This window comes from Phyllobates terribilis, unplaced genomic scaffold (genome assembly GCF_046119375.1).
Source record: "Phyllobates terribilis strain yellow unplaced genomic scaffold, ASM4611937v1 Scaffold_7__3_contigs__length_470593459, whole genome shotgun sequence".
Lineage (NCBI taxonomy): Eukaryota > Metazoa > Chordata > Amphibia > Anura > Dendrobatidae > Phyllobates > Phyllobates terribilis.
Window position 1 is genome coordinate 427,276,544 of NW_027362767.1, and position 14,873 is coordinate 427,291,416.

A 14,873-nucleotide genomic window follows, 5' to 3' on the forward strand; every position below is an offset into this window, starting at 1 on the left:
AGTGTGTATACAGTGCGGTGTGTATATAGTGTGTATACAGTGCGGTGTGTATATAGTGTGTATACAGTGCGGTGTGTGTATATAGTGTGTATATAGTGCGGTGTGTGTATATAGTGTGTATACAGTGCGGTGTGTATATAGTGTGTATACAGTGCGGTGTGTATATAGTGTGTATACAGTGCGGTGTGTGTATATAGTGTGTATACAGTGCGGTGTGTGTATATAGTGTGTATACAGTGCGGTGTGTGTATACAGTGCGGTGTGTGTATATAGTGTGTATACAGTGCGGTGTGTATATAGTGTGTATACAGTGCGGTGTGTGTATATAGTGTGTATACAGTTCGGTGTGTGTATACAGTGCGGTGTGTGTATATAGTGTGTATACAGTGCGGTGTGTGTATATAGTGTGTATACAGTGCGGTGTGTGTATACAGTGCGGTGTGTATATAGTGTGTATACAGTGCGGTGTGTATATATAGTGTGTATACAGTGCGGTGTGTGTATATAGTGTGTATACAGTGCGGTGTGTGTATATAGTGTGTATACAGTGCGGTGTGTGTATACAGTGCGGTGTGTGTATATAGTGTGTATACAGTGCGGTGTGTGTATACAGTGCGGTGTGTGTATATAGTGTGTAGACAGTGCTGTGTATATAGTGTCTATACAGTGCGGTGTGTGTGTATATAGTGTGTATACAGTGCGGTGTGTATATAGTGTGTATACAGTGCTGTGTATATAGTGTGTATACAGTGCGGTGTGTGTATACAGTGCGGTGTGTGTATATAGTGTGTATACAGTGCGGTGAGTATATAGTGTGTATACAGTGCGGTGTGTGTATATAGTGTGTATACAGTGCGGTGTGTATATAGTGTGTATACAGTGCGGTGTGTGTATATAGTGTGTATACAGTGCGGTGTGTGTATACAGTGCGGTGTGTGTATATAGTGTGTATACAGTGCGGTGTGTATATAGTGTGTATACAGTGCGGTGTGTGTATATAGTGTGTATACAGTGCGGTGTGTGTATATAGTGTGTATACAGTGCGGTGTGTATATAGTGTGTATACAGTGCGGTGTGTGTATATAGTGTGTATACAGTGCGGTGTGTGTATACAGTGCGGTGTGTGTATATAGTGTGTATACAGTGCGGTGTGTATATAGTGTGTATACAGTGCGGTGTGTGTATATAGTGTGTATACAGTGCGGTGTGTGTATATAGTGTGTATACAGTGCGGTGTGTATATAGTGTGTATACAGTGCGGTGTGTGTATATAGTGTGTATACAGTGCGGTGTGTGTATACAGTGCGGTGTGTGTATATAGTGTGTATACAGTGCGGTGTGTATATAGTGTGTATACAGTGCGGTGTGTGTATATAGTGTGTATACAGTGCGGTGTGTGTATATAGTGTGTATACAGTGTGGTGCGTATACAGTGTGGTGTATATAGTGTGTATACAGTACAGTGTATACAGTGCGGTGTATATAGTGTGTATACAGTGCGGTGTGTGTATATAGTGTGTGTATACAGTGCGGTGTGTGTATATAGTGTGGTGTGTATATAGTGTGTATACAGTGCGGTGTGTATATAGTGTGTATACAGTGCGGTGTGTGTATATAGTGTGTATACAGTGCGGTGTGTGTATATAGTGTGTATACAGTGCGGTGTGTGTATATAGTGTGTATACAGTGCGGTGTGTGTATATAGTGTGTATACAGTGCTGTGTATATAGTGTCTATACAGTGCGGTGTGGGTATATAGTGTGTATACAGTGCGGTGTGTGTATATAGTGTGTATACAGTGCTGTGTATATAGTGTCTATACAGTGCGGTGTGGGTATAGTGTGTATACAGTGTGGTGTGTATATTATGTGTATACAGTGCGGTGTGTATATAGTGTGTATACAGTGTGGTGTGTATATAGTGTGTATACAGTGTGGTGTGTATATAGTGTGTATACAGTGTGGTGTATATAGTGAGTATATTGTATACAGTATATCTTTCTCTCACCTCCGCTCTGGTTGAAGCGGCTCATCACTGTCCTCACATTATGTTTGGATACAGCCTCCCCTTGTTTTCCGTTCTGTGTATTTCCCTCCCAGTATCCTTCGTCCACTTTCTTCATCCACTGGACCTTGGATCGGCATCTGCCGCTGTCTGAGTTATAATTCACAATCTCCCGATCATCCACATATCCAACGAATGAGAACTCCGGCAGCCCGGACCCCGGAGCAGAGACCCCTGTGTCATAATACCGCAGAGAGTGACTGTCTGTGGGGGAGAGAGAGTGAGAGAGCGTCACATATCACATACAGGAGACATGAGATCACAGCGCGGAGGTGACGGCTCAGTCATGTACAGTGTGTACTGGAGCCGAGCGAGTGATGGAAACACCACACGGGGGAGCGGCGGGAATCTGATGAGGGCTCAGTGCACAGCGGGAACCGGTGGGAGAGCGGAGGCCTGTACTCATCTGAGCCGGCAGCAGGGGGCGCTGTGTACCCAGTGGATCAGGGATAAGTGAGGAGAGGAGCTGTGCAGGGGCCACACTGACCCCGCCCCACTACTGACCCCACCCCACTACTGACTCCGCCCCGATATTCTACACATAATCCCATATAGTTACAATCTTTTTTCCCTGGTTCTATTATTAAACTTTAATCCAGCCCTGTGGATGTTCTCATTCATTTTATTATTTCCATTGAATTCCCTCTGATTTCTTTCTATATTACAGGTCAAGAGTTCAAAACTGCAGCTTCTTCTAATCCAGTATCAAGGTCAGAAGTCATTTCCTGGTCTGCATTTGAAAAATGTGCTGCCATCTAGTGGTTGAGTCTAGCATTGCAGCCCATCATCCCATCATCCCAATATGCAGTTTAGTACGTCCCATTTTTTTTCAGCCGAACAAAAAAAAGTTCTGTCTGCTGGATCCGCTGTAACGGACGATTACCGGACGTGTGAACGTGGAATAAAACAGGAAATCTTCATTTTTAAGAAATTCTAGATGATTTTCAGTGAAATTCTCCAGGTCCTGATGAAGTCCAGCGAGCGCTCCCGTCCTGTGTGAGGAGCCGCGGATTGTAATGAGGTTTCTCCATCTACATTTCATATTGTTCTCATCTCAGTGTAACTGTCTACATACAACATAAAGGACGAAAGAGGAAGACTGCTCTGTACAGGGTGTCACGCTCGCTCCCCCATGTGTACAGGGTGTCACGCGCGCTCCCCCGTATCTACAGGGTGTCGCGCGCGCTCCCCCGTGTCTACAGGGTGACAAGCGCGCACCCCCGTGTCTACAGGGTGTCACGCGCGCTCCCCCGTGTCTACAGGGTGTCACGCGCGCTCCCCCGTGTCTACAGGGTGTCACGCGCGCTCCCCCGTGTCTACAGGGTGTCACGCGCGCTCCCCCGTGTCTACAGGGTGACAAGCGCGCTCCCCCCGTGTCTACAGGGTGTCACGTGCACTCCCCCCGTGTCTACAGGGTGTCACGTGCACTCCCCCCGTGTCTACACGGTGACACGCGCGCTCCCCCCCGTGTCTACAGGGTGACATGCGCGCTCCCCCCCGTGTCTACAGGGTGTCACGCGCGCTCCCCCCCGTGTCTACAGGGTGTCACGCGCGCTCCCCCCCGTGTCTACAGGGTGTCACGCGCGCTCCCCCCCCCGTGTCTACAGGGTGTCACGCGCGCTCCCCCCGTGTCTACAGGGTGTCACGCGCGCTCTCCCCCGTGTCTACAGGGTGTCACGCGCGCTCCCCCCGTGTCTACAGGGTGACAAGCGCGCTCCCCCATGTCTACAGGGTGACACGTGCGCTCCCCCCCGTGTCTACAGGGTGACACGTGCGCTCCCCCCCGTGTCTACAGGGTTTCACGCGCGCTCCCCCCCGTGTCTACAGGGTGTCACGCGCGCTCCCCCCCCGTGTCTACAGGGTGTCACGCGCGCTCCCCCCGTGTCTACAGGGTGTCACGCGCGCTCTCCCCCGTGTCTACAGGGTGTCACGCGCGCTCCCCCCGTGTCTACAGGGTGACAAGCGCGCTCCCCCATGTCTACAGGGTGACACGTGCGCTCCCCCCCGTGTCTACAGGGTGACACGTGCGCTCCCCCCCGTGTCTACAGGGTTTCACGCACGCTCCCCCCCGTGTCTACAGGGTGTCACGCGCGCTCCCCCCCGTGTCTACAGGGTGTCACGCGCGCTCCCCCCCGTGTCTACAGGGTGTCACGCGCGCTCCCCCCCGTGTCTACAGGGTGTCACGCGCGCTCCCCCCCGTGTCTACAGGGTGTCACGCGAGCTCCCCCCCGTGTCTACAGGGTGTCACGCGCGCTCCCCCCCGTGTCTACAGGGTGTCACGCGCGCTCCCCCCCGTGTCTACAGGGTGTCACGCGCGCTCCCCCGTGTCTACAGGGTGACAAGCGCGCTCCCCCATGTCTACAGGGTGACACGTGCGCTCCCCCCCGTGTCTACAGGGTGACACGTGCGCTCCCCCCCGTGTCTACAGGGTTTCACGCGCGCTCCCCCCCGTGTCTACAGGGTGTTACGCGCGCTCCCCCCCGTGTCTACAGGGTGTCACGCGCGCTCCCCCCCGTGTCTACAGGGTGTCACGCGCGCTCCCCCCCGTGTCTACAGGGTGTCACGCGCGCTCCCCCCCGTGTCTACAGGGTGTCACGCGCGCTCCCCCCCGTGTCTACAGGGTGTCACGTACGCTTCCCTGTGTCTACAGGGCGTAACGCACGCTCTGCTCTGTGCACTCATGGGAAGGTGCCCATCAGTCAGGGGTGATGTAGGGTGGTGGGTGGGGATCAGTCAGTCCGAGGTGAAAGGAGAAATGAGGGAATGGGGTCCTTGTTCATCCCTAGAGACTTAGCCCCCTCCTCTTTATCACCCTGAATAAACACTCCCCCCAACTTACACTCACTGTTAGGTTGGCAGGGACCCTCAGTTAGTGGTGGTGATTAGTGTTGAGCGATACCTTCCGATATCGGGAAATATCGGATCGGATTGCATCGGGCCGATACCCAAAAACTATCGGATATCGCCGATTCCGATACCGGAAACCAATGCAAGTCAATGGGACACAAATATCGGAATGAAAATAAACCCTTTCTTTCCTTGTAGGTTAATTCTACATGAAGGAAAACAACTAAGAATAATGTAGAGACGTTAATGCCACAGCCATGGTGGTTGTGGCATTACAGTGATTGCCTAAATCGATGGGAACAGTGCTCACAGTGAAACATGAAAAGCCGGCAATTCATCAGCGGCATATACCGGTACCCGACAATTTAGAACAGAAGAATAGAGCCTCACAACCAGACACTGAGGAGCGCAAGCATGCCTGCACTTCTCAGTGTCTGCGGCATGACAAGCTGGATGGCAGCGTTCTGCTGCGATCCAGCCTGTCATGTGAATGTAGCAGAGCTGGAGCAGTCCTGGGAACCATGGAAAGGTAAGGATGATGTTGGTTCATTATTTTACTTTTATTGCAGGAGATCGTTGGCTTCAGCTGGAATGGGCGTGACGGTAAGTATGGTTTAATTTAGAACAATAAAGAATTGTGTGTTTATTTCAATTAAAGGACTTTATTCTGGGTGTTTGTGTTTTTTTTAACTTTGACTATGGGGTTAGTAATGGGGGTGTCTTATAGACGCCTCTCCATTACTAACCTGGGCTTGATGTCAGCTGGCATTATAAGCTGACATCAACCCCAGCCCTATTACCCCACTGCCACCGCTACAGGGCAGTGTGAAGAGCGAGGCTAAGTGCCAGAATTGGCTCATCCTGTGGATGCGCCATTTCTGGGGCGGCTGACGGCTGGTGTTTCTAGCCTGGGATGGGGCCAATATTCATGGCACCCTTCCTGGGCTATTAATATCAGCCCCCAGCTGTCTGCCTAGCCTTTGCTAGCTATTAAAATAGGGGGGACAACACGTCATTTTTTGGGGGGTCCCCCATTTTAATAGCTAGTAAAGGCTAGGTATTCAGCTGGGGGCTGATATTAGTAGCCTGGGAAGCTCCGTGGGTATTACCCCCTTCCCAGGCTTCAAACATCTGCCCCAGTCGTCTGCTTAACCTTCGCTAGAGACTAAAATTAAGGGGAACCCCACGCCAATTTTTTTTTTTAATAAATCCTTTATTTTAACACTAAATGATAATTACAGTAAGCAACACTGTCACTGTACTTCTTATATATGTGACTGACATGTTTCTATCTATCTAATCTATGTGTGAGGCTCTATTCTTTCTGTTCTAAATTGTCGGGTACCGGTGTATGCCGCTGATTAATTGTCGGCTTTTCATGTTTCACTGTGAGCACTGTTCCCATCGATTTGGGCAACCACTGTAATGCCACAAACACCATGGCTGTGGCATTAATGTGTTAAAAAAAATATTAATTCCTGCTATTCCATTTGATTGTAATGTAAGGGAGATAATGTAATGTCAGCGCTTGAGCAGGAGAATTCTCTCACGCTGGGATGGCATTCTGATGACAGGCTGGATCGCAGCTGAGCGCTGCCATCCAGCTTGTTATCCTTCAGAGACACTGCAGAGTGCAGGCATTATGGGAACTTTCGATTCCGGTATTAGATATTCTAAAAGTATCGGACCTCAGTATTGGAACTCCGATACAGCGAATATCGGTCGATACCCGATATTTCAGTATCGGAATGCTCAACACTAGTGGTGATGCATAATGCTGATATACATTGGCGTTGTACCAGGAGCCGAATATCTCCCTCAGCTCCTTACACTGCGCCTGTGATGGTGCGGGGGAGGGGAGCGCACGCTTTATGACTCACAGCTGGGGAGAAGAGGACACAAACAAAACTATAATGAGAGCGGTGTACTCATTACTTATCTTCACTGTGCCTGCAGGTGCCAGTACCTGGGCCCACCGGAGAAACCGCCGGTCCTCCGTTAGGCCAGTCCTGAACATTTAACTTTTTTCACAAAAATGTTACTTTAGACCCAATTTTTTTTATTTTCGCAGGGGTAACAGGAAAAAATGGACCCCAAAATTTGTTGTGCAATTTCCCCTGGGCATGCAGATACCCCATATGTGGGGAAAACCCACTGTTTGGGCGCACGGCAGGGCTCGGAAGGGAAGGAGCGCTATTTGACTTTTTGATTGCAAAATTTGCTTGAGTAATTAGCGGACGCCATGTTGCGTTTGGAGAGCACCTGTGTGCCTAAACATTGGAGCTTCCCCACAAGTGACCCCATTTTGGAAACTTGACCCCCCAAGGCACCTATCTTGATGCATAGTGAGCACTTGGAACCTCCAGGTGCTTCACAAATTAATCCGTAAAAATGAAAAAGTAGAAAAAAAACACTTTTTAATTTTTATGAATCAATTTGTGAAGCACCTGGGGGTTCCAAGTGCTCACTATGCATCTAGATAGGTGCCTTGGGGGGGTCTAGTTTCCAAAATGGGGTCACTTGTGGGGGAGCTCCAATGTTTAGGCACACAGGGGCTCTCCAAATGCGACATGGTGTCCGCTAACAATTTGAGCCGATTTTCCATTCAATTTGTTAGCGGACACTATGTCGCGTTTGGAGAGCCCCTGTGAGCCTAAACATTGGAGCTTCCACACAAGTGACCCCATTTTGGAAACTAGACCCCCCAAGGCACCTATCTAGATGCATAGTGAGCACTTGGAACCCCCAAGTGCTTCACAAATTAATCCGTAAAAATGATCCTATCAGTTTGGGGAGAGGGCTGGGGTTACTAGGCAACAGCCTTGGATCGGTGCTCTTAGGAGCACCGATCCTAGGCTGCACAGCACTGTTTCCGGCAATCTAATTGCTGGAAACAGTGAGAAATGCTGTGATTGGCTGTTCAGAATTGAACAGCCAATCACAGCGATCGTGGGTGCGGGGGGGCGGCGCCAACCCCCGAGATGGAGGCGCCATCTACCCTGAGGTAAGATGGCACCGAAATTTTAATTTTATCACCGCGACTTCGGTCGCGGTGCCGCTTTAAAGATAGGGCGTACTAATACGTATCTGGTCCATAAGTCCCAGGGCACAGATACGTATTAGTACGCCTTGGGTCGGAAAGGGGTTAAAGGCCAGTTGGTCTGTGGGCAGAGATTTCACATATTACTCTACTAAAGCAACAAATGTGAATATCTCTGCAGTGAAGCAACTCAGAGCAAAACAGAAAAGAGCAGCAGACATTTTTAATAAAATTGTAAAGTATTTAATGGAATTCTTTGAGCAAGTGACAAGACCCCTTTAATTCTAACATACAGGTAATAATCTATATTTCAGTTCATTAGTCTGTGATCTGATATATGGATCGGGCTGTTCTCAGGACTAATGGTGCATTTACATAAGCAGTTAGTTGGTGAACAAGCTCCACATGAACGCTCATTCCTGATTATCTGCCCGTGTAAACATTCAGCGTGACCCCAAAAAATGAGCAAAACACTCGGAGATCAGATCATTTATGTCAGCAGAAATAGCGGCGGCTCATCGGCCGGTGTAAACAGGAGACGGGCGGACGATACCAGGATACTGTGTGGGACACGACCATCATATCAGCAATTGTTCTGTCCCCATTTTTGTTCGTCAGTTATGGTCTTATACTTAGTTGATCGGTGCTCGTTAAGGTGAACTAACTGACTGAAAATCAGCGCGTCTACATGCACCATAAGTGTGACCTAACATAGCGGAATATGGGCCGGCCGCCCTGGGGGTCTTCAGTTGTCCCCTCAGTCTGTCCTTTTGAATGTTGTGATCAGTACCGATGAGCGAGTATGTTTTGTTAACCCTTTCAGCGAGTATGCTCGGACGAGCACCGAGTATTTACAGCTGCTCGGTGTTATGAATGAATCACTCCCGTGTGCATGATTTGCCACTGTTTGACAGCTTTAATACATGTGAGGAATGTCTAAATCCATGGAGATTTATCACCAGTCTCATCAGTTATATGAAGTTATAAGGCAGAGAATATGGGCGCATGGGGGATATCTGACTTCGCTCCTGCGATATTATATTGAAGCACTTTATATACAGTTGAGCCCAGCTTGTCTTCTCTCGGCCTCGTCTCTTATTTCTTAACATTAAACATCTAAATTTGCCGCTTGTCATGTTCTCCATTTTTCAGGCTCATTACTATCAGTAAATCCCCCAGTATTTCCCACATTACCCCATACAGCATGTTATACCTTAAACCGTCACACAGTGATCACACCGATCTATAGTGATCACCGGAGCCGAGACCCCAGAAATAGTGACGTTTCCTCCTCACTATGACACATGACACGAGCCGCTTCTCTCATGGATTCCTGCATTTTTTTACATTATATTCTCACACACCTGGAGGCTTCATTGTCCGGGCGGAGACAATCACATTAACTAGCAGGCGCCAGTCTCAGGAAGACCAAATGTTCTCTGTGTATCTGCTCATTATCAAACAAGTGCTAACAAACAGGTAAAGATCATTGCCCCAATGCAGACTGGGGGTCTCCACCCGCACCAGGGACAGCAGGAGGTCACAAGGAAAATACAATATTTCTACGCCATCACTACAATAATCTGATTTTAAAACAATCCACGAATATACAGGTGTATCTCACTGAATTAGAATATCATCAAAAAGTTAATTTATTTCAGTTCTTCAATACAAAAAGTGAAACTCATATATTATATAGAGTCATTACACACAGAGGGATCTATTATATAGAGTCATTACACACAGAGGGATCTATTATATAGAGACATTACACACAGAGGGATCTATTATATAGAGTCATTACACACAGAGGGATCTATTATATAGAGCCATTACACACAGAGGGATCTATTATATAGAGTCATTACACACAGAGGGATCTATTATATAGAGTCATTACACACAGAGGGATCTATTATATAGAGTCATTACACACAGAGTGATCTATTATATAGAGTCATTACACACAGAGGGATCTATTATATAGAGTCATTACACACAGAGGGATCTATTATATAGAGTCATTACACACAGAGGGATCTATTATATAGAGTCATTACACACAGAGTGATCTATTATATAGAGTCATTACACACAGAGTGATCTATTATATAGAGTACACACAGAGGGATCTATTATATAGAGTCATTACACACAGAGTGATCTATTATATAGAGTCATTACACACAGAGCGATCTATTATATAGAGTCATTACACACAGAGGGATCTATTATATAGTCATTACACACAGAGGGATCTATTTCAAGTGTTTATTTCTGTTAATGTTGATGATTATGGCTTACAACCAATGAAAACACAAAAGTCATTATCTCAGTAAATTAGAATATTTTATAACAACAGCTTGAAAAATATTTTTAAAATCCAAAATGTTATCCTACTGAAATGTATGTTCAGTAAATGCCCTCAGTACTTGGTCGGGCTCCTTTTGCATCAATTACTGCATCAATGCGGCAATGTGGCATGGAGGGATCAGCCTGTGGCACTGCTGAGGTGTTATATACAGAAGGTGAAATAAGTATTGAACACGTCTCCAATTTTCTAAGTAAATCTATTTCTAAAGGTGCTATTGCCATGAAATTACCACCAGATGTCGGTGACAACTCATCCAATCCACACAGGCAATGAAATCAAACATTAGATGTCTATAAATGATGTCTATCATAGTCATGTTTAGTGTGTCTAGGATGCTAAAAGTCTGTTCAGAAACATGGCGGTCATATTCTACTAGAAGGGTCCTCTGGGAAAATATGACATAATGTAGAATAATCAGCCTTCCTCCTCTCACCTGACCAAGAGGAGGGGTGAGGGGTCTGGATGGGACCCTTTAAAATATCTCATCTAGAGACCCCCAGCATCAGACCCAGGAGATACAACCAGCATTGTAGATCTGCCCTAATTTCAGCGGTTCTGTACAGAATCTCTCATTGATCCAGTCAGTAAGAGGTTTCTTTATCCCTTTTGTTTTATGATGTTTTCCCTTTATGTCCTTTTACTTTCATCTTTTTGTATTTTGTAAGCACTGCACCTTTTGTATATTAAATGTCAAACTTAATACGTTTGTTCCTTGCTGCTCTAAACGTATCCACAACCTAGAAGAGGGAAAGTATCGCCTGGCTGTGTTACCATGTGTATGCCAGAGTGCAAGAAGTGTGCCTGTCAGGTGCCTGGGAAAGCTGGGTGTACATGTTACTAGTGTGAGGGGCGCTGAGTCACTATCAGCCTATCGCGATAAGTGAGTGAACGAGTGAGTGTGAGAAGCGGAGCCCCCTATATAGTCACCTCCGAGTCACATGTGATGAGTGGGCGACTGAATCGTGAGAGACTACAACACACTGATACATAAACTACAAGGACGACACACAACATAAATAAGACGTAATAACTAATATAAGGTACAATCACTGGTCGCCTCCATACTCACCAGAATACACCACAGACACATAGAGGAGCAGCACAATGAGGGGGTACATCTTCCTCATCCTGCTTCTGATATATGACGGGACCCCGAGAACAAGACGTAAGTTTCACCTGAGACCCGAAACACGACTGTAACAGTATCACAGGCACTGTGCACTGGAAGGCGGAGCTCAGCTCTGATTGGACGGGAGTCACAGCTTCCTCCAATAGGAAAATTAAACTCCAGATGATCAGCAGTTACCGGGCAGAGGGAGGCTGGAGAGGTTAGACGCCGAGAAAGCGAAAGTGAGAGCTCGAGATTTACCAGAAATAATGAGGATTGTCTCTTCAGAGAGGAAGAGAACAAGAACTCTAGCGCCACCTACAGGAAGTAGCAATCCTAAAAGTCAATATTGACCCTCACGCAATCGCCTCCAAGACTTCTCCCGAATATCCCCCATCCTATGGAATTCTGTGCCTCAACACGTCCGATTATCCGCCACACCTGGATCCTTCAGACGGAACCTGAAAACCCATCTCTTCAAACAAGCTTACAGCCTGCCATGACCCCGCTGCCTCCTCAACCAACAGCGGAACTACTGCAACCCCTCAACCTACTGTCTCCGCCCCTTTCCTGTAGAATGTAAGCCCGCAAGGCCAGGGTCCTCTTCCCTCCGTACTGTTCTATCATTGTTAGTTTGTTTACTGTAAGTGGTATCTGTATTTGGTATGTAACCCCTCCTTATGTAAAGAACATAGAATCAATGGCGCTATATAAATTATTATTAATAATAATAATAATAATAATAATAATAATTTAACGAGCCTTGTCACATGACTTAGGATAAAAGCCAGAACCAGAAACTCAATTTGCAGACACTGTGTTTCGGGTGCTGCCCCTCTTCAGAGTTGTAGTTCTCTTCCTCTCTGAAGAGACAATTTGCATATTTCCCAGAGGAGCATTGCGGCTTAAAAAGTCTCCCCACCTTCACATGCTTAACATGTCACTCTCCGCAAGGAGAAATGTTACTCCTTAGAAGTAATGAAGATTCATAGAAAATTCGTGAGATATCAGATAAGACGTCACATAGTGAATATGGGGGGAAAAGGCACCGGCCGGGAAGTGCAGCCTCGTATAACAATCCTCCTGGTGATGAGGGCATACATGAGCCAGAACTGAGCTAAACGCCACGGCCCCACTATCAGTATTCAGTCAGTATTTTTTCTCAGAAGTGGGAGCCAAAACCAGGAGTGGGTGATAAGTGCAGAATTGGTGGCTTGTTTCTATTATACCTTTTCTCTGATTGTTCCTCACCTGGTTTTCGCTCCCACTCCTGAGAAAAAATACTGACCAAATACTGACCGAATACTGATAGTGGGGCCGTGGCCTTATAAAGAGATACAGAGCCTTTCTGAAACAGACACTGTAACCCAGCTTTCCCACTGTTCTGCATTACATTAAAGCGCACCTGTCAGCAGGATCTGTATGCTGTTATAACAGCTCACTGTGCCTTCACCTGCCTCCAATACATAATGCATCTAGTAGTACGGGGCTAAGTAAAATATCAGGCAGGTCAGTGAAAGTGATCCAAATTAAATATAAAAGCGGTCTATAGGGCACTAAACGAATGAACACTAGAGGTGAAAAAAATTTTAGGGCTAAAAAATAAATTTAATGAGCCCTTTCCACAACGCGTTTCGATAGTAAACTATCTTCCTCAGGTGGTACAAGGGTATGAGTACAAACATAAAATATATACAGTCATATGAAAAAGTTTGGGCACCCCTATTAATCTTAAGCTTAATGTTTTATAAAAATTGGTGTTTTTGCAACAGCTATTTCAGTTTGATATATGTAATAACTGTTGGACACAGTAATGTTTCTGCCTTGAAATGAGGTTTATTGTACTAACAGAAAATGTGCAATCTGCATTCAAACAAAATTTGAAAGGTGCATAAGTATGGGCACCCTTATCATTTTCTTGTTTTAAATACTCCTACCTACTTTTTACTGACTTACTAAAGCACTTTTTTTGGTTTTGTAACCTCATGGAGCTTTGAACTTTATAGCCAGGTGTATGCAATCATGAGAAAAGCTACTTAAAGTGGCCACTTGCAAGTTGTTCTCCTGTTTGAATCTCCTCTGAAGAGTGGCATCATGTGCTCCTCAAAACAACTGTCAAATGATCTGAAAACAAAGATTATTCAACATAGTTGTTCAGGGGAAGCATACAAAAAGCTGTCTCAGAGATTTAACCTGTCAGTTTCCACTGTGAGGAACATAGTAAGGAAATGGAAGAACACAGGGACAGTTCTTGTTAAGGCCAGAAGTGGCAGGCCAAGAAAAACATCAGAAAGGCAGAGAAGAAGAATGGTGAGATCAGTCAAGGACAATCCTCAGACCACCTCCAGAGAGCTGCAGCATCAACTTGCTGCAGATGGTGTCACTGTGCATCGGTCAACTATACAAGGCACTTTGCACAAGGAGAAGCTGTATGGGAGAGTGATGCGAAAGAAGCCGTTTCTGCAAGCACGCCACAAACAGAGTTGGCTGAGGTATGCAAAAGCACATTTGGAGAAGCCAATTTCTTTTTGGAAGAAGGTCCTGTGGACTGATGAAATCAAGATTGAGTTATTTGGTCATACAAAAAGGCGTTATGCATGGTGGCAAAAAAACACAGCATTCCAAGAAAAACACTTGCTACCCACAGTAAAATTTGGTGGAGGTTCCATCATGCTTTGGGGCTGTGTGGTCAATGCTGGCACTGGGAATCTTGTTAAAGTTGAGGGACGCATGGATTCCACTCAGTATCAGCAGATTCTTGACAATAGTGTTCAAGAATCAGTGATAAATATGAAGTTACAAAGTGGATGGATCTTTCAGCAAGACAATGATCCAAAACACCGCTCCAAATCTACTCAGGCATTCATGCAGAGGAACAACTACAATGTTCTGGAATGGCCATCCCAGTCCCCAGACCTGAATATCATTGAACATCTGTGGGATCATTTGAAGAGGGCTGTCCATGCTCGGCGACCATCAAACTTAACTGAACTGGAATTGTTTTGTAAAGAGGAATGGTCAAAAATACCTTCATCCAGGATCCAGGAACTCATTAAAAGCTACAGGAAGCGACTAGAGGCTGTTATTTTTACAAAAGGAGGATCTACTAACTATTAATGTCACTTTTCTGGTGAGGTGCCCATACTTATGCACCTGTCAAATTTTGTTTGAATGCAGATTGCACATTTTCTGTTAGTACAATGAACCTCATTTCAAGGCAGAAACATTACTGTATCCAACAGTTATTACATATATCAAACTGAAATAGCTGTTGCAAAAACACCAATTTTTATAGAACATTAAGCTTAAGATTAATAGGGGTGCCCAAACTTTTTCATATGACTGTATAGACAAAGATTCACAATGATTGGTTGATACTAATTAGTTAACCTGGGTCCAAACAAAGGAAACCCTTCATGTGCTGGTGCGAAGTGTCCACA

The 14,873-nt window shown here is 46.0% G+C and overlaps 1 protein-coding gene across 4 annotated transcripts in view; it reads right to left on the reverse strand.

Moving 5' to 3' along the window:
- Positions 1 to 14,873, reverse strand: part of LOC141155194 (class I histocompatibility antigen, F10 alpha chain-like) — a 213,090-nt gene that overhangs the window by 148,088 nt on the left and 50,129 nt on the right. For 2 of the 4 annotated variants that reach the window (XM_073641924.1, XM_073641927.1), the window contains exons 1-2: positions 11,395 to 11,572; positions 2,008 to 2,268 (exon numbers count right to left, since the gene is read on the reverse strand). In XM_073641924.1, the coding sequence (XP_073498025.1) occupies positions 2,008 to 2,268; positions 11,395 to 11,452 (319 nt within the window). In that variant the 5' untranslated portion in view covers positions 11,453 to 11,572. Of the gene's footprint in view, positions 1 to 2,007; positions 2,269 to 11,394; positions 11,573 to 14,873 lie in introns of those variants that run through there. The other 2 variants (XM_073641925.1, XM_073641926.1) reach the window with 1 other exon arrangement.